Here is a 20,997-nt window from a genome sequence, read left to right as displayed (position 1 = left end):
GTAGTGGTTATTCCATTCCGGTTGTTGGCTCAGGTAATGCATGCTTAAATCCTAGCTCCAAACCTCTACACCTAACCAACGTTTTACATGCACACAAATTAATTAAAAACCTTATCTCTATCCGCAAATTTACTGTTGATAATAATGTGTCTGTTGAGTTTGATCCTTTTGGTTTCTCTGTGAAGGACTTGCACACGGGGAGGCATATCATGAGATGTAATAGTGCTAGCGATCTTTATCCTGTCTCGTCGACTACATCACCAAATTTATCTTATGCTTTTTCTGCCTTCTCTAGTAATATTTGACACAATCGGTTGGGTCATCCAGGGCCCACAGTTTTAAATTCTCTTCGGAATAATAATTTAATTTCTTGTAATGGTTCATCAATTGATTCTATTTGTCATTCTTGTATTTCTGGAAAACAAGTCAAACTTCCATTTTATTCCTCTACTAATGTCTCAAGTATGCCTTTTGATATTGTGCACAGTGATGTTTGGACATCTCTCACTTTAAGTTCTAGTGGTCATAAATATTATGTGCTATTTCTGGATGACTGCACCAATTTCTTATGGACTTTTGCTCTTGCACAAAAATCTCAAGTCTATTCCGTCTTTCTGTCTTTTCGTAATTTTATGCGTACTCAATTTGAAAAAGACATCAAAACGTTCCAATGTGATAATAGTGGTGAATATAATAATTCTCAATTTCATGAGTTTTGCACTCTACATGGTATGCAATTTCGTTTTTCTTATCCTCACACCTCTCCACAAAATGGCAAAGCCGAACGCACAATTCGAACAATTAATGATGTCATGCACACTCTTCTCACGTACTCATCTATCCCTCTTAACTTTTGGCACCATGCTCTTTCTCATACTACATATCTTCTAAACATCCTCCCTCACAAAATTCTTGGTTATCTATCCCCCACTCAAGTCCTCTATCAACGTCAACCCACCTATTCTCATCTTCGTATCTTTGGTTTGTCTCTGTTTTCCGCTCATTCCCTCCATCTCTCGTACTAAATTACAAGCCCGTTCCTCTCCTTGCGTCTTCTTAGGTTTTCCATCAAATCATCGCGGATACAAGTGTTATGACATCTCCACAAAGAAGATCATTCTCTGCAGACACGTTATTTTTGATGAAAATACCTTTCCTTTTACCCAACCTAATCCCTTCCACTCTTTGACTACACCTACCTCTCATCCCTCCCTTTCACCCTCCTCTTTTCTTAACCCGCCAGCCCACCCGACACCACCTACCCGGCCCAATGCCCCACTACCAACCCAACCCATATCACCTCCACCACCCTACCCGCCTCTCGGCCCAGCTCCATCTCCGGGCCCAAGCCCGCCACACTAATCTTCTACCCCCCATTTACCTCCCTCTCCTCTCGGGTCCATCTCTCCTGGCCCATCAGCACGTCTTCCCCCATTAAACATGAACTCGCTAACTCCCCCTCTCACACCACCAAAAATTACCCCGAGCCCGCCAGCAGCTCCCCCTACCCACACCATGCGGACACGTGCCCAAGACGGCATTTTTAAGCCTATTCGAAAATTAAACCTTCATGTTTCCACCACCATCTCTCCTCTTCCTTCTAACCCTTCTGTTGCATTGCGTGATCCCAATTGGCGGAATGCCATGACCGAGAAATTTGATGCTCTTATTAAAAATAAGACGTGGGTCCTTGTACCCCGTCCTCCTAATGCTAATATTTTGCGAAGTTGGTGGATTTTCAGGCATAAGATCAATGCTGATGGCTCTTTTGAGCGATATAAGGCCCGCTTGGTTGGCAATGGAGCAAATCAATTGGTGGGGGTTAATTGCGGGGAAACTTTCAGTCCAGTTGTGAAGCCAGCCACTATTCGAGCAGTTCTAAGCATTGCTCTTTCCAAAAATTGGGGTCTTCACCAACTCGACGTCAAAAATGCCTTTCTACATGGTGACCTTCATGAGACTGTATACATGCATCAGCCTTTGGGGTTTCGAGATCCTGCTAGACCTGATTATGTATGTTTGCTCCAAAAATCTCTATATGGTCTCAAACAGGCCCCTCGGGCTTGGTATCAATGGTTTGCAACATTTCTCTCTACTTTGGGTTTTGCTCATAGTATGTCTGATCACTCACTTTTTGTGTTTCGCCAAGGCACGGAGATTGCTTATTTGCTTCTTTATGTTGATGATATTGTTCTAACGGCCTCATCTGATAAATTGCGTTCCTCCATCATCACTAAATTGAGTAATGAATTTGCCATGAAAGATTTAGGGCCGTTGAACTACTTCCTAGGGATCTCTGTCACTCGCTCACCTGGCCCTCTCTTCCTTTCTCAAAAGAAATATGCTTCAGAAATTATAGAGAAAGCTGGTCTCAGCTCTTCGAATCCTTGTGCCACTCCGTTTGACACCAAACAGAAGCTTAGCATCTCCTCCGGATCCTCATACCATGACCCTTCGGAATACCGAAGCCTAGTAGGCGCCTTACAGTACTTGACTCTTACTCGTCCCGATATATCCTATGCGGTTCAGCAAGTGTGTTTATTCATGCATGATCCAAAAACACAGCATATGGCAGCCATAAAGCGCATTCTTCGGTATATCAAAGGTACATTGGATCTCGATCTTACTCTCACTCCATCATCTCTTGGTTCATTGGTCTCTTACACTGACGCCGATTGGGGAGGTTGTCCGGATACCTGACATTCCACCTCTGGTTATTGTGTTTTTCTTGGGGACAATCTCATCTCCTAGTCCGCCAAGAGGCAACCAACCCTCTCTCGCTCGAGTGCCGAAGCCGAGTATAGGGACGTCGCAAATGTTGTCTCCGAAACTTGTTGGATTCGAAATCTCCTACTCGAACTTCACTGTCCCATTAGGAAGTCCACTTTGGTTTATTGTGATAATGTCAATGCCGTTTATTTGTCCGAGAATCCTGTTCAGCACCAGCGGACCAAACATGTCGAGATGGATATACATTTTGTACGGGAAAAAGTCGCCAAAGGCGAGGTTCGAGTTCTTCATGTTCCTTCTCGACATCAACTTGCGGACATCTTCACCAAAGGCCTTCCTTCTGTATTGTTTGATGATTTTCGGGCTAGTCTCAACGTGCGTCCTCCTCCCGTTTCGACTACGGGGGTGTGTTAGATATTGTTATATATGTTAATATTCTCTTTTTATTGTATTTCCTATTATAATTACCTCTAGCATAATTATAGGAATTATACCATAATTGTATTGTATTTCCTATTATAATTACCTCTAGCATAATTATAGGAATCATACTATTGTATAAATACCTCTTTCATGATTAATAGAAAATCAAGGGATTCACAATCCAACAGTAATTTTAGGTAAGAAAGATGTTATGATGAAAAAATAATATTCGATTTTTACTGATTAATTTTCTTTCACTAATAAAAGTCCTTTCTAGTAAAAAGAACTAAACCCTATCTTGATTTAAGATTTAAGAGATCCAATTTTTCTCATTTTCTTATATGACACTCTATTCCGTCTAATCTTTTTAGCACTTATTTTATGCATCACTATTATTTATTAGCTTACTATTTGTTTGCCTCAGTGAGGTGTGGCTGGTGTTTTGATAGAGGTAATTGAAGGTACTTTTACGTCAATTTGTTATCTTACAGAGTTATATGGTAGTAGAAATTTTTATTGAACCTATTACAATCGGTTTGAGACATTCACATCATCCATTTATTCAATCTTTGGAAGCTCAAATTGAATTGTGGGGACAGTTTGGTGACTCTCACTAGTTAGGAATCATTTTCTTTTTCTTCGAGCTCATTTTCTATTTTTTTTTTGGGACAAACTAATTGTTTGTTTATACCTATTCAACTTCAAAAGTAAAAGGGTAAATAATTTATTAGTCCCCTAGTTTTTACCTAACACACTGTTTAGTCCCCTTACTTTGAAAAACACATTATAAGATCCCTATCTTTTACCAATATTAACATTGTGGTCCTTTTATCTATTTTTTTAGATTTTTAACCGAACATATCTTAGCTTTTAGGACAACTACAGTACAATACAAGTTGACTATGTTATTCTATTATTTTATATATATTTGTTTATGCTAAAATATAACGATTACAAGTCTAAAAAAACTAGACAAAAGGACCAAAGGGTTAATATTGGTAAAAGTTAGGGATCTTATAATGTGTTTTTTAAAATAGGAGGACTAAACAATGTGTTAGGTAAAAAGTAAGGGACTAATAAATTATTTACCCAAAGTAAAATAAAGGAAATAAAGCACAAACTATTATCTAGAAAAGATTCATTATTAATATATTTTATGTTTATATTTGAGAATTGTAACTTTTATAACTATCAAATGTATAATTTTATAAAAAAAGAAAAAATATCAAATGTACAATAATCAATAACCAAATCTATTCATCCAAAATATCAAATCAATAACCAAATCTAATTTCAACCCAACTCTCATCAATGAAATCCGACTTCCCAACATGGCAATAACTATTTTAATGTGTAATCTTTATGTATCTATCTGAACTGAACTGAATTACAAAAAGTAAAGATAAATCTACGGATTCGTTTATTTTATCTACTGTTTATTTATACTGTTGGAAAAAACTGCTTTTTCAAAAAAAGCAAAGATTCTCTGTTTTTGTAAAATGCTACTTTTCAGGAGTAAAAGACAAATAAGATATCATTAACCAAACACCCAAAACTTTCATTTTTAAAGTGAAAGGCAAATAAGAACATGAAAAGTAACGGTGAAACCCCTCCTAAAATAACTAAACCAACATGTAGACAACATTAAAAATAGGCTTATCAATGAAATGGAGTAGAGTGGAGATAGCTACTTACAATTTATTTCATCCCAATCCACTTTCTCATTATTAATGACTATTTTCGATCTTTGTCAAATTAAGAAGCAGGACAAATGCGTATTTGATACTAAGATTTCTTTTAAATTGACATAGATGGAGAATACTCATTAATAATGAGAATATGGATTGGAATGAAATAAATTGTATGATCCCCACCATTAATACTAAGAATGGAGTTTAAATTAATTGATTAAAGATTTAATATATTAATTTAGAAGATCAATAGATTAATGTGTTTACAAATAATAATTAAAACGCTAAATAAATCCATTTAAAATATTAAAAGTTCCATAAAAAATATTAAAAATTTAATTAATAAAAAAATAAATTGATCAACAGTATTTTACTAATCAGAGAAATTTTAGTATGTATTAGGCATACCACGTAAGAACAGTGATGTGGTATGCTTAACCAACTAAAATATGACATGTGCTAATTAACCCATCAGTAAAATACAATTGGATAGCCAAATTCATTCTCCTTCATGTTGCTCCTACATTAGATGTATCCGGAAACTAAAAACTTCCTTTAACTCATCTCCCTATTGTTGATCCACAAAAAAAAAAAAAAAAAAACTCATCTCCCTATCACTAGTTAAAAGAAAAAACAAAATCATTATTTTAAAACTAAATTAATATTAAAATCAAGTCTTGCCCTTCTCCTTCCTCTTTTTCACCTGCAGAACCAGGACAAATATTTTCTCTCATTTGGCATAAACCAGGACAAATATTTTCTCTCATTTGGCATAAACTCCATTACCAGATCAATTTTTTGTGAAACAAAAACCATAGATATCATAAAAAAATGTCTCTTTTACAAATATTTTTTCCAGCCTATAAACATTATTGGTTACCGCCAATCAACAAATTATGAAGCAATCCCTTATAATCCACTTTAACCACTGTAAAGTTGCCTGTTTTTCGGCGGTATTCTTCCGAGGGACAGCCTGAGTTTTTAGTTATATTTCCTAGAAATTGGAAAGTTACAGATATGTCAACTTTTTTTAACAATTGTCCTATCCTTTTAACAGTTTGGATTTGAATAAAAAGGAAAAAAAAAACGCATCCCTCAAGCAGGAGTAATCGAAGAAGAAGATTAGTCTAACGGCGGTAGAATCAGGTATATGTGTGGTTGGCTCAGAGATGGACTCTTGACAAAAATTATGGGAAAAAGGGAAAGTGGAGGGCAGAGTTGGAAAATTGTTGCTCTAGGATTGTTTTTAAATGAATTAGATAATTTCAATGAGGTGTAATCATTTTATTGGATGTGACATACCACCTCATATTTTCTAGGTGGTATGTCCGACATACTTTAAAATTTCTCTACCAAATAGCAAAAAAATAAGAATAAATCTATCTCCCTCTATCCTAATGGATAAGGAGAATTCATAGGAATCTCCTTTTTTTTTTTTTAATTTATGGATAAAATAAGGTAGCATGTTTCTCTCTTTTAATTGGTTGAGTACATTGCATCCGGTCCACCATAGAAATTCTCTTCTTTCTGACGATTTTTTATTTTTCTTTTAAAACTATTAAATAAGTATATTTATTAAAATAAGAAATTACATCATAAATCATATTTTAAATTTTATTTACATTTAATAAAAAAATTTATGAACGATCTAGTCTGAACGAAACAATATCACATGGAATGCGAAGTCGAAGCCACCGACTGTGACAATCGCACACTCACTGTGATTTTTGGTAGAATGGCGGATGTCGAGTTGCAGGGAGGCGAGTAGTCGAGTGGGTAGATCAGTGTCGATCACGATAAAGCAAACCTGGATCCGATCGCTGATAGGTAAGATGAAGTGTAACTCGGATGCATCCCTATTCATGGCGGCTCAACATTTCGGGATGGGAGCGGTGTTGCGCAGTCACAAAGGCGGTTTTGTGGCAGTTTTGAGCACAGTCACGGCTGGGATCCCATCAGTCCGATTGGCAGAGGCACTTACACTTTGAGAAAGTATTATTTGAAGCTACTTCTGTGCAGTTCGAGACGGATGCAAAAGAGATTGTGGATGGCATAGTAAGGGGCAGATTGGATGATTCGGAATTTGGCAGTTTCATTCAGGAAATCAAAGTCGTGTTAGCTACTCATAACGATTGCTTTGTGTCTTTTGTCTCCAGGTCAGCGAATGGTGCAGCTCATTTTATGGCTCGCTCAGCCCATTCTAATGCTGATCGTTTTGAAGTTTTTCAGACACCTACTTTTTTTTTGCAAGAGGCTATTTGTAAAGATTCTGATTCATTCTAATACAATTCGTTTTTCCATTAAAAAAATCTATAATTTTTTGTCATATGATTTTAAATCCTAATATATCAGAATATTATAACTTTATTTTTAAGTGAATTTCTATTTAAGTTTCCCTTAAAATAAAACATCCAACAAAATATAAGTGTGGATTGAATAGGTAGAAGTGAGGGTCTGGACCTGTTGTGGCAGGAAATTGGGATGGTCCAAATACTAAACTCTAATAAATATTATATTGATGCTAATGTTTTCCTTGAGTCTGTGTAGCGTTGGAGATTTACTGGTTACCGTGGTAATCCAGATAGATCTAGAAGACAAGAGTCCTGGAATATTCTTCGTGGTCTTGCTTCTCTATCAGATGATCCCTAGTGTTGCATGGGTGATTTTAATGACCTAGTATGTCTTGATGAAAAGAGGGGTATTAATCCTCACCCTCCTAGACTGTACTTGGGGTTTAAACAAGCAATTAAGGAATGTGTTTTGGTTGACCTAGGTTCTTTTGGTCGTTCTTTACATGGGAGCGTGGTCGTGGTACAATTGCTTGGGTGGAGGAACGCCTTGATAGGGGGATGGCCACAATTTCTTGGCTAGGCAAATTTCCATAAGCTCAAGTACGTGTTATGCCGTATAGTTCGTCTGACCATCTTCCTCTTCTTCTGTCCTTACACCTGAGAAAACGTAAAGTATGGGTCAAACATTTTCGCTTTGAAAATGTTTGGTTGGAGGAGAATGAATGTCATTTAATTATCGAAAAAGTTTGGACAGATAGTTCTTTTATAGATTTACAAGCTAAGATACGAGAGTGTGGACTAGCTCTCTAAAACTGGGGAGAAGATTATATTTTCAAGATTAAAAAAAATTTATAAGAATTAGGCATGAGTTGAATTTTCTGCTTAATCGGAGGGACAATGGAGGTGTGGCTGTGTTGAGGAAAACATAGGTTCGCTATTTCGAGTTGGTTGGGTCCATGAAAATTTTCTGGAAATATCGTGCAAAAGCTCATTGGCTTAAATTTAGAGATGCAAATACAAGATATTTCCATTCTTTTGCTTTAGGTAGGAAAAAATGCAATAAAATTGAGAGTCTTCGTGGGTCTGATGGTCAGTGGCATGACTAGGATAGGGATTTGGGGGACGTTATAATACATTACTTTAAGGAGATGTTTCAGTCTTTAAATTCTTTCTCCCCTAAAATTCTTGAGTGCATACATCCAGTTATTTCTCTTGAGTAGAATGAGAAGTTTATGGAAGAAATTATTTCTGATGAAGTAAAAAAAGTAGCTTTTAGCATGGATGTTGATAAGGCGTCAAGCCCGGATGGAATGAATCCAGCATTTTTCCAATCTTATTGGTCTCTAGTAGGTATGGATTTCGTAAGAATATGCAATGTTTTTTTTCCGAATCAGGTTACCATCCTCAAGAGCTAAATAGTACTAGTATTGTACTCATACCAAAGAAAAATCAGCCTGAGGTTATGGGGGATCTTAGACCCATATCACTATGTAATGTAGCTTATAAGATCTTAGCAAAAGTAATTGCTAATAGATTAAAAATGTTACTTAATGCGTTAGTTTCGGAGTCTCAAAGTGCATTTGTTCCTGGAAGAATGATAACAAATAGCATTTTAATTACGTTCGAAACAACACACTATTTGAGAAGATAAACACAAGGGAAAGAGGGGTTTGCTACTCTCAAGATCGACATGAGTAAAGCATACGACCGGCTAGAATGGGGCTTTATCAAATCTGTTTTTCAGCGGTTCGGCTTTAGTTTCTGGGATCCAAATGGGGACTGGAACTGGTCTATTCTCTCTTCGATCTCGTTTCTACGATCATATTCCAAGATAATACCGAGGATGATTTTTGGTGTTGGATGCATTATTGTAATAGGGACCATATTGTCTCATCGGGTTATTAGGGCTTGAAAAATAGAGCTGATACTACTCCTTTTTGGATGGTCGAGAACTGAAAGGTGGTTTGGAACCTTCAAGTCTAAGAAGGAATAATATGTTTTCTTTGGTTGGTGGTGCATAAAGGTATTATATACAATACTTTCTGTTTAAGGCATCATCTTGCAACAATTGGCTTCTGCAATATCTGTCATCATGATGAATTAGTATTTCATGTTCTTCGAGACTCCTCCGCCGCTTTTGGGGTTTGGAATGGTTTGGCTCCCATTTCACATAGATCATAGTTCTTCTCTTCTTTCCTTCTAGTCTGGATCAACGTCAACCATCATACTAATGTTATGTTTAATTCAATTGGTTGGCCAATTCTTTTCTCGATTTGTTTGTGGTGGCTCTAGAGGTGGAGGAATGACAAGAATTATAACGGAGCTTCTATTGGTTTTATAAATGCCTTTTATTCTTTCTCAAGCCAATGAGTATTGCAAAGTTTATCAGGAGAAATCTGGGTAAATTACATACGTGATGTACAACTCATTTTTTATACTTTGGTATACAACTTTCAATTTTGCACACAAAACTATTCAAACTTTTGGTGACCTTCTACTAAAGTGTACAACCGGTAGTTGTGACCGGTCAACGTCAAGTCAACGCGCCATGTCATCAATTTGACCTTCCTAAAAGTCAAAATTATTGACGTGACGTGTTGACCGATCAAGTTTTGACTTTTAGGGAGGTCAAATTGCTGACATGATGCGTTGTCCGGTCATAATTACCGGCTGTACACTTTAGTGAGAAGTCACCAAAAGCTTGTACATTTTTGTGTGCAAAATTGAGGGTTGTACACCAAATTGTGAAATAGGGCAAATGTTGTACGCCACCTATGTAATTTACCCATAGAAATCTGGTCCATTTATGTCTTATACCATAATTTGGGTTAATTGGAAACCGCCTGATGAAGGTTCGGTGAAGCTTAATACTGCTGATTCTTTTCGAGTGCACGTGGAGTCTTGCGAAGTCTGGTGTTGGGGTTTCCTTGTTACATTGAAATTTCCAATGCTTTGATGGTTGGGATGTGGGGCAATGGGGTACCAATAGGTTATAGTGGAGATTGATTCGAAGATGGCGAATAGTTTTATGGACGACAAGTTACTCCTACTCATCCTTTCCTTTGGCTTATTAGTGGCTATCATAGTCTTCAGGATCGAAATCGCGATCTAAAATTTATTCATTCTTTCTGATATTGCAACAGAACTGTTGATTAGATAATAAACTTCACAAGTTCTTTTTCTCTTCGGTCACTATAAATGTGACGTGCTTCCTGCATGTCTCTTGGTTACAGTAAAATCAACATACTGCATAAATCAATATAACACATCAAAAAGTCAATACTTTATTATACCACGATCAAATAGTCAGTATATCTAAAAGTGTAAAGCAATTAGTCTCTTTTATAAAATAAGTTGTTAACATATCAATATTTTTAAAGTTTTTACATTTCCCTAAGAACCATTCTGAATTGAAAACTGAATTTTCAACTAAGGGAAACGATTCCTTGTAATTTTGTCGATTGTATAAATTGGATAAACGACAATAAAAGGTAACCAAAACGACACAGACAGTAACATATGCGGTTGAAGCATCAAAGTACGCACAAAATAGACAAGAATCATCCCTTGACAACTCCCATTATACCGAGCAACCCAAAGAACAAATACCTTAATTATAATTAATTGATCCTACTAATTTGATACACATTACTATTATTAGAAGAAGGCAAAAAGTATCGGTAGGTTCCTGATCTTTCATTTTTTTTTTGTTTATAAACCTTTGATTTTTTATTTGGATATATTAGGTTCCTAATAATTTATTTTTTTATCTCATTATAACAAAAAAAAAAGTAATTTTGAGCATAAAATTCAGTTAACAGACTTTTATTCATGGTATCTGCATTCGAAATTTGTATTTTTTAACTATTTAGAAACAGTTTTGGACGTGTAATATGGATGTAGAAAAACTGTAAAAACCTTAATTCAAACTGTAAAAAACATTTTTTTTAATAATTTCAAATACATATGAAATTAATAACGTATTTTCAACAGAATTAGATGTTCATAACTTACTAATTTGGTCATAAAGTGCTTAATGAAACAAAAAATAAATGATCATGAGTCTAATATATCCAAATAAAAGATCAAGGGTTCAATGAACCAAAAAAATAAAAGATCAGAGTCTAATAAGGCAATTATTAGAAGTATTATTATAATCCAATCACTTAATACTAAGAAAATCAGCTCTATATATATACCAAAATTTAGTTGCAAAAATTCATAAAATTAATGACGATGAATCGGAGGATACATTATTTTATGCTGCAGGCAGCTCTTGTTTTAGCTAAATTTATAAATTGTAGCAATGGAGAGTACTTGATCGGTGTGGGAAGCTATGACATGACTGGTCCGGCTGCTCAAGTAAACATGATGGGTTACGCTAACATGGACCAAAACACCGCCGGTGTCCATTTCCGGCTAAGGGCTAGGACTTTTATTGTGGCGGATGGTGAAAAAGGTGCAAGGTTTGCGTTTGTTAATCTTGATGCTGGTATGGCTTCTCAGCTTGTTACTATTCGAGTACTTGACAAACTAAGATCAAGGTATATCTTAGATTTTTAATTATTAGTTTCTTGATCAATTATACTTGAAACGTCCCGATATACTCGAAAAACATCAAAATTAGCACCATAAAATAACGTTTTTTTTAAGAAAAATACTTATATTTTTATTAGATGAAAAAAGAAGCAGTACAACAAGCAAAACATAAGAAATAAAACTTCACACAAGTAAAAGCTAAAACCAATACAAGATGAAAACGACTACAAAGAGTAAAAAAAAAAAAAAACTCCTAAGAGATATAAAAACATCAAACAATAATATAACATATACTTCTCGTAGATCCAAATCTGTAGAAAAGCATCTGCAATCCAAATTTCACCTTTTAGGCTATTCGGAACATTCAGATTTGAGACATTTTTGTTGTTGCAGCCACACAGATTTATTAATCCACGGATAAGATAAACCGTTTCTGCACTTGCTAAATCCAAAAAAGGCATAAACGACATAATAATAATAATAATAATAATAATAATAATAATAGAGAGCAGATACAATTCAGATGGATAAAGAATGTCCGATAAAATATATGAACAGTGACAAAAAAAAACAAAAAAAACAAAAAAACCTAATCCTGTGGAAAAGCGTTAACATGGGCGGATACAGGGGCCGGGGTCTGGCCCATCCGGCTGCCGTAACCACCATCACTACGAGTAGTTTTGGTCCCGTATCTTCATAAAATTTGAGGCTACGATAGTTCCAGTCCCTTTCTCCAAAAAATTTAGAACGGGTATTGAATTAGCAATACCAAAATTGGCTCAGGTCCAAAATTTTATATTTTCTTTTTACATGTTAAGTCTCTCCAAATTCAAAATTCTAATTTTTTTTTTTTTTTTGCTTGTTAGGCCCTTAAATCTAAATTTGAAGTTGGATTTAGCAATTTTTTTTTATATACACCATATATAAAATCCGCTCTCCAACCGGACAATCCTGTATACTGGATGTGATGTTTTTTTTTCTTCTCTTATAAAAAACATACACATGCATATATGACTTTTTTTTTTTTTTTTTTTGTAATTACTTTTGCTTAAATTAATTTGAAGGTTTGGGAAGTTGTATACAGAAGAAAACATAGCGATTAGTGGGATACATACTCATGCCGGCCCTGGAGGGTATCTGCAGTATCTACTTTACAGTGTTACTTCTCTTGGTCTTGTGCAACAATCATTCGATGCCATTGTAAATGCAATTGTGCTAAGCATAACACAGGCTCACAACAGCCTAAAGCCTGGTTCTATTTTCATCAACACAGGTGAGGTGATCACTTAATATTTATAGAAACGGCTCGAGATATCTTTTGGAGTGAGTTAAATCGGGTGCATTGCAGGAGAGGTAGAGAATGCAGGAATAAACAGGAGTCCAAGTGCATATCTGCTAAACCCAGAAGAAGAGAGAGCAAGATATACTGCTAATGTTGATAAAGAGATGACCCTTTTGAAATTTGTAGATAGTGCAACTAAAAAAAGTGTAGGAGCATTCAGCTGGTATGCTACTCATGGAACCTCTATGAGCAGAGACAATAAACTCATCAGTGGAGATAACAAAGGAGCTGCTGCTAGATTTTTTGAGGACTGGTTCACTACTACCAATTCAACTACACTTCCCACCACAACAAGTAAATATAATTCAACTATATGCTTGATAAATAATTGAAAAACTAAAATAAATAAATAAATTATGAGTATAGTGGTATTTTTTTTCTTTAGAATAGGCATTTGTTTTACACTATTAGAAAAAAAAAACAAAGAGGAGAAATTTTAATGTGACTGGATTAGTACTGGTTCCTCCACTCAAATAATGTCATATCAGTAATTGAATTGATATGGCATCATCTGAGTAGGGGTGAGTATCGGTTCGGTTCGGTTAACCGAACCAGACTTTGGGCTGTTTTCATAACCAAATCGAATAAGATTGTTAACCGAATTTTATTTAACCGAAAATTTTCGGTTCGGTACGGTTACTGACCGAATAACCGAAAACTCATAATATTTAATTTTTGTTTAATAAGTTTTCAAATAATGCTCTTATATAAAAGTTTTGAAGAAATTAAAAACTAATGAATCAAAATTTATATATATAAAGATAAAAGTATATTTTTTAGGGGTTGGATTTTATATTTTATAAGTTATTTATATATGTAAAAATAAAATTATATTTTTTATAATTAGTTCGGTTCGGTTATCGGTTATACCGATATATTTTTTCACTAACCGAACCGATAACCGATTACTAAACTAAGCTAAAATTAAAACCGAACCGAACCAGAATGTTAAAATAACCGAACCAAACTAAAACTTCGGTTCGGTTATCGATTTGGTAATCGGTTACCGGTTATTTTGCTCACTCCTACATCTGAGTAGATAAGACCAGTACTTTTAACGAGATAGCATATTGATTTAAGGATAAACAATAAATTTAACCCTAATATTTCAGAGAAGTGTAAATTTATCCTTAACGTATGAAATGATGCAAACGTTTCCAAACAAGATCAATTTTAGGACTATGTTGTCGGGAAAAGAAAATGGGTTGAGTGATATGTAACTGTCACTTCAGACCTTCGAAATATCAATTATGTTTAAGAGATTTAGTGTATTACTAACAAAATTACGAAAATTATGTTAAAAACTAAATTTGCTACGTATAAGTTAATTACAATTGTTTTTTTATTAAAATTTCTAAAATATTTACTGTGTTATTAATATAGTTACAAAAAAACCAATAAAAATATGCGAAATTACTTCACTTTATCGATAAACTTGTTTGGAAGGTCCGATGTGATAGTTAAATAATAATTTTTCAAATTTAGAATAACACATAGCAAAAATTGATCTTTTTTTAAAAACGTTAGAATTAAATTTACATAATTTTATATATTATTATTATATATCCAATTCGTTTCGTTAAAGTTAAATTTAGCTATTATCCTTTGATTTAATATACAGTGGCAGAGGTAATTTTGGACCGTTGAGGTGCAAAAATAAGCTTAGAACGTACAAACTGGGTTTGTAAATAGCACTGGTTTTTTTTTTTTTTTTTTGGGTGTGCCGACATCCTGTGTTAGATATGTAAATTATAATATCTTAGATTCTTAGCAAGTCAAATCATGTTGATCAATTCCTTTTGGTTTTGTGTTTTTTTTACAGCATGAAACCATTTTTTTTACAAATTAAGAGTTAAAAGGATGTTTAAAGTTGACAGTCTTAATTTATTTTAAATTAATTTTTAGATATCAATTCGGTTATTAAATTGACAAATTTGATAAATTAACCTAAAATTTGCAAATTTTAAGTATAAAAAACTGATTATATTTATGCCAATTTACTAATTTAATGACTGAGTTTATGCATCAAATTTAATTTGAACTAAATTTTTTTTTGAAGTGGTTTTTTATTTTGTTTGCAATGGAAATTATTAAATCTCTACTTGTTAATGTTTAAAAAGTCAAAACACAAGATTTTTTCCCCTAAATAATGATATTGATATTTGCTTTTAGATTGACCACATATCCATTTTTGGTGGAGACAGAAGTGAGTAAATTGATAAAGAAAGCCCAAAAGATAAAGGCCACAGGAGGACAAAATTGTGTTAAAAGGACAAGCCAATCTTTCAAGGTGAGGAAGAACAATGGGTCGCTATTTGTTGGAGCATTCTGCCAATCTAATGTCGGAGACGTGACTCCGAATGTGTTCGGAGCATTCTGCATTGACACCGGAAAATCTTGTGACTTCAACCATTCTTCATGTCACGGGGATGTCCGCCTCTGCGTTGGCCGTGGACCCGGGTATTACTTAAACACTTTTTATCGAGAAATTCTACAATACTTCTAGAACAATTTATATTGCAGACCCATTAATTGATACCGCTTGCACACGTTTATTTCTTAACACCAATCATCTCTCTCTTAAGATGTTATGCATTTATCTTTTGTTTTATAAGACGAATTTCTCGAAAAGTATGGTAAAAGTATAAATGATATCACATGTCCAGTATACCACATCATCTGTGCATCGATAATTTGATGTCATGTCATATATTTTAAATCTAAATTATATAGGGTTTATTTTTGTAGGACCTCGAGTTTATATTTTAAGATCTAGGATTTTATTTAAACAAAGGATTAAGATATAAATTTAGGGAAGAAAACCTGATCTTCCCGATTCTCTATTCACTTGTCTCCCACTCAATTTATGACACGTGACATATAATCCTATGAACTTTGGTTAACTCTAGTTCTTTTCTTATTAAATTGGGTTAAAGTAAGGTAAGTATGTAACTGATCATAAATTGAGTAGGAGACATATAAAATGATAAAGAATTGGAGACATCACATTTTCTTCCCAAACTTATCACTATGATTATTAGGGTAGAGCTTATTTAGTCTTCACATATAAAATAATACATGATCTTAAGTCCAACAGAAAATGGAATTTTAAGTCCGGTTAAGAAAGATGAATTTCTTTTATATTATTAATACAAGATGTCTAATTTCAACTTTTATTGTGTGATCCGAATCCTAGAGATTGAGAGACAGTCATAATATGAAATGGAAATATTTTTTTTTTGTAATCCGGTTTTAAACTGCACCGTATAAACTTCAATTTTTTTTAGGTGGAAGTCATTCACTCTATTCCAATTATTTATATAAATAATTAAGCAAAATATACATAATTGATTACATAAGGCCAGAGCCGTCTTAAACATTTTTAGGGTCTTGTGTTAAATAAAAAAAATTGGGTCTTATTCATTAAAAAAATTAATACTTTCATATAATAATAATAATAACGTTTCTACAAAATGAAACACTAAAATACTTTTAACTTGATTTTTAACATAATAGATATAATAAAAATAATTAAATTAGATATTGTATAATAATAATAATAAAAATTGAACCCCTCAAGACTCTTTAGAGCGTTAATTTTCTGGATAAGTTAATATTTACTTAATTTTTCACATAATAATTAATAACAATAATTTATTTAGATTAATATAAGGGTAATTAATTTATTAGTCCCTATATTTTGATAAAACACACTGTTTAGTCTCTGTATTTTCAAAAACACATGATAAAGTCCCTAACATTTTTCTTAATAAACTGTTTAGTCCCTAACATTTTTCTCGGTGAACTGTTTAGTCCCTGCCGTTAGACTCTCATGAAGATTTTGTTAGTCAATTTGGATTTGCGTACTTCTTTTCCTTTATTTTTCTTTCCTTTAAACTTTAATGCATCAGAAATCAATTTTGAGTGTTATTTTTCTTAATTTTCTTCTTAATCGTTCAAATTCGTAAGTATTGGGGTTGTTCTTTTTATTGTTCTCCATACAATTAGCTTCTTCTTCTAAATTGGATTTCATCTTCTAAAGTTTGAAGGTAAATAGTAAAGAGTAATTTAGTCATTTCCGAAGTCATAAACGGTAAAAAATCTAACATACAGACGGAAGGATTAAACAGTTCACTGAGAAAAAGGTTAGAGACCTTACCATGTGTTTTTTAAAATACAGGGACTAAACAGTGTGTTTTGTCAAAATATAGGAACTAATAAATTAATTACCCTATATAATAAAAAAAATTGGATCCTCTTAAATCTGGGCCTGTGCGGGAGAACTTCTTGTACACCCTTCTCCTACTCCCCTACATAAGGTCAATATTTTATTAATTAACTGTAACGTGATATCAAATTATTAGTCTTACTAATTGCATTATGATAGAAGTTGTCAAGAATTAAGGCTTTACCATTCCCATGAATGGTCTGAAATGATAACTAAAATGGGTTTGTGGATTTGTTGAAATCAGATATCCAGATGAAATATTGAGCACAAAGATGATAGGAGAGAGGCAATTCTTAAAGGCGGTTGATTTGTTCAGTCATGCCAGCAAGGAACTAAGTGGAAAGATTGATTATCGGCATTCATATGTCAATTTTACGAATCTTGAGGTGGATTTAGCTGGTCAAGGAAAAGCCAAGACTTGTCCCGGTGGGCTTGGCCCAGGGTTTGCCGCTGGAACCACAGATGGGCCTGGCATGTTTGGTTTTCAGCAAGGCGACACCGAGGTTAGTAAAAGCCCATAATTCCAGTTAGTTATATTAATTATTTATCTCATATAACATAATATAATAAAAGATGTGTAATGAATCAAAAAACTAAACCCAACTAATTTACATTGCAGTTCTTACAAAAAAAAAAAAAAAAAAAAACTGAACAGAACTTTTTTCTTTTTTGAAGAAAGCTGAACAGAACTTAATTCATCGTTTTTAATAGAAATTTTAATTTATTCAAAAAAGTAAATAGCTAATTAGTTATATATTTAGACATAATTATCCAAAATATCTTAGTATTATATCTAGTTTTGATGAACGTATTTATATCTAGTATTATCATGTTTGTAAACTACTGGACATAAATTTATTATTATGCTCGTAGTAAAAATATTAAATATTATTATAATGATTTAATATTTATTATCATTTAATATTATTAAATTATTATGATTGTAGTTTATTGTTTAGTACTATTATGATTATAAATATTATAATTATTATTGTGGTGAAGCTCTTAACCTGTTGGTTGAGAGTTTACCTATTACTCTAGAGGTCATGAGTTTGAATCATATTGGTGGGGTGGATTGTTGGGTTTTTTCTTTCTCTTTAATGTAAATACCCCCAAACGTTCTTTAATGTAAATATAGTATGCTTAAAATTGAACATATTAAAAGCATCATTATTAAAATTGGAAACTGAGAAGTAGAGTTGGCTGCAGATAAACGAACTGTGGAGGAAAGTAAGAGACTTATTGAAAAAACCAAGCCAGTATCAACAGGACTGTCAAAATCCCAAAAATGTTTTGCTCTCAACTGGAGAAATGTTTGAACCTTATGCTTGGACGGTATGGTATCATTTATCACTTCTTTTCAATTATTTTAATCATTATAATCCAGTAGTTCAATGTCTATTTTGTTCATCAATTAATGCGCAGCCGGCAATTCTTCCAATTCAAATATTGAGGATGGGGAAATTGATCATACTTTCTGTACCAGCAGGTCAATTTTCTTGCATTAAAAATAAGGCTTTCTGATATTAGTTTTTATTTATGTTTTCGGTTTCCGTACAACATACTTACTTTTTAACATAATTGGCAGAGTTCACAACAATGGCCGGCCGACGACTGAGGGAAGCAGTGAAGAAGACATTAGTTAGTAATGGGGGAGGAGAGTTTGATGAAGAGACTCAGATTGTAATAGCAGGCCTCACAAACGCATATTCTCAATATGTTGCAACTATTCAAGAATACGGACAACAAAGATATGAGGTATGACTATTGTTACGAATTTGATACACTATTGATCATAACAAGCTTGACATGGGGAAAACAAAATATTAAACTTAGTGCAGAAAAAGAAATTTACTTGGTTGGGTTATTTTTTCCTAAATTCGGGTGATAGGAGGAGCACGTGATTTATTAGTAATCAGTAAGTTGATACAAAAATTCTGTTTTTTATACAAGTTTCTAATTTTTAAATTCCAACGAGACCCGATTACACCTAAAAACTTATACATATTCTAAGAGTACATGCTTCATAACTCTCCGCGCAAAATAGATGAACAAATAAGCATTGTTTATGAAGACCTAAAAGTATAATTTTTCAAAGTAAGTTTCATTTAAGAGGAAGTTTCGTACCAATACTCACTGTTGTTTTTGGGGTCGGTTTAAAGATTTCACCGAACTTTGCTTTTTATTTCAATAAAGTCACTGAATTTTACTTTTTATTTCAATAAAGTCATCTCAACCGATTAAGACAAGAAAAAAATCCTAAATAGTGACCTAATAGTTCTTTTCAACATGAATGTCATATTACTATTCAAATGTTTTTTTTTTCTATTCAAAATGGTCGGAATGACTTTATTCGAATAAAAATAAAAGTTAAATGACTTTATTGAAACAAAATCATGTGAATTACCTTTTTTAAGCTAACTTCATATTTCAGGGATTATCGGTGCAATTAACTTTGAACATTTTCTATTATAATTAGAAAAATCAAACTATATAGAATTCTAGAGATAGTTATGAAAGAATCATTTGATGAGTTAGTTTTCATTCAATCATATTTTCACTCATTTAACAAAATTTTCAGGGAGCTTCAACTCTCTATGGTCCTCATACACTGTCTGCATACATCCAAGAATTCACCAAACTAGCAGAATCAATGGCAAAAGGAGAACAACCCCCCAAAACAAACCTATTCCCCCCGGACCTAACCTCTAAACAACTAAGCCTCTTACTCGATCCTTTCATAGATTCAACCCCTAAGGGCATACAATTAGGGGACATTAAACAAGATATCAATAAAAAGGGCTCATTTAAGAAAGGAGACAGACCAAGTGCCACATTTTGGAGTGGTAATCCAAGGTTTGACTTGTTAACAGAAGGCACATTTGCACTTGTAGAGTTTCTAGAAGGAAAACGTTGGATACCAGCTTATGATGATGATGATTTCAGCTTGTTTTTTAAGTGGAATTTGGATAATGTTACCTTTTCTAGTTTAGCAACCATTGAGTGGGAGATACCAGAAGAAGCTAGGTCTGGAGTTTATAGGCTAAGGCATTTTGGGTCATCTAAGAAGGCATTGGATTCCCCTATCGGGTATTTCACGGGTGCCTCGAGTTCGTTTACAGTCTCTTGAAGGTTACGAGATTAAGAAATGTTCGTTCTAGTTGAAAATAAAATAATATATGGTTTTCTTCTTTCAATGTGTTGTTTCACGTGGTAGAGTCGGGCCTTATGCTTTGTTTGGTTTGAGAGTTGATGGAGTGCTAATAATGTAAGGTAAGGTAAGTATAGTAAATATACATGTTATTTTCAAAGTATTTGGTGGATTTTGATGGTAAATTAGGAAGGGGTTATGTATAGAATTTTTGAGAAAGAATAAATTTATTTTTATCTTTCTTCTTCCTCTTTCATTTGTTATTTTTGCCCGTGTATTTTTTTTTATATTACGTCATTCATATTAGTGTGTATTTTTATTTTATTTGAATCAATGTCTCTAATCGGATATATATTTTTGTTTGATTTGTATTTGTCATCTATAATTTGTTTTTATTTGTTCATTTTTTAATTTATGTAAGCCTAATTATTTCATTTACATAACTTATGGTCAATGCAATGTAAATTAGATCCACATGATTTTAATAGAATCAATATACATCCGTTTACTTGGAAATGTTTCAATATTGGAATGTCGTCTGTCTTTCCATGGCTTTAAATTTATGGAAAATATTGATATATCATTTAATGTGTTCCATTTTT

At 33.4% G+C, this 20,997-nt stretch overlaps 1 protein-coding gene across 1 annotated transcript; it reads left to right on the top strand.

The window, feature by feature from the left end:
- Positions 1–1,930: 1,930 nt before the first annotated feature.
- On the top strand, positions 1,931–20,660 carry LOC136200449 (neutral ceramidase 2-like). Its single transcript, XM_065990826.1, has 10 exons — positions 1,931–2,041; positions 11,450–11,679; positions 12,739–12,947; positions 13,023–13,314; positions 15,195–15,476; positions 17,489–17,747; positions 18,454–18,579; positions 18,670–18,733; positions 18,833–19,002; positions 19,826–20,660. Exons 1-10 carry the CDS (start codon positions 1,931–1,933, stop codon positions 20,372–20,374), a joined length of 2,292 nt encoding a protein of 763 aa, XP_065846898.1. The 3' UTR covers positions 20,375–20,660.
- The last annotated feature ends 337 nt before the right edge of the window (positions 20,661–20,997 follow it).

The sequence above is a fragment of the Euphorbia lathyris genome, chromosome 7 (genome assembly GCF_963576675.1).
Source record: "Euphorbia lathyris chromosome 7, ddEupLath1.1, whole genome shotgun sequence".
NCBI classification, from domain to species: Eukaryota; Viridiplantae; Streptophyta; class Magnoliopsida; order Malpighiales; family Euphorbiaceae; genus Euphorbia; species Euphorbia lathyris.
Note: the sequence above shows the minus strand (reverse complement) of the source record. Positions and strands in the feature narration are given on the sequence as shown.

Coding starts and splice junctions, on each gene's coding strand:
- LOC136200449 (XM_065990826.1), top strand. CDS start 1,931: ATGCCTTTCTACATGGTGACCTTCATGAGACTGTATACATGCATCAGC. Junction 11,680..12,738: donor CTTGACAAACTAAGATCAAG/GTATATCTTAGA, acceptor ATTAATTTGAAG/GTTTGGGAAGTTGTATACAG. Junction 12,948..13,022: donor TTCTATTTTCATCAACACAG/GTGAGGTGATCA, acceptor GGTGCATTGCAG/GAGAGGTAGAGAATGCAGGA.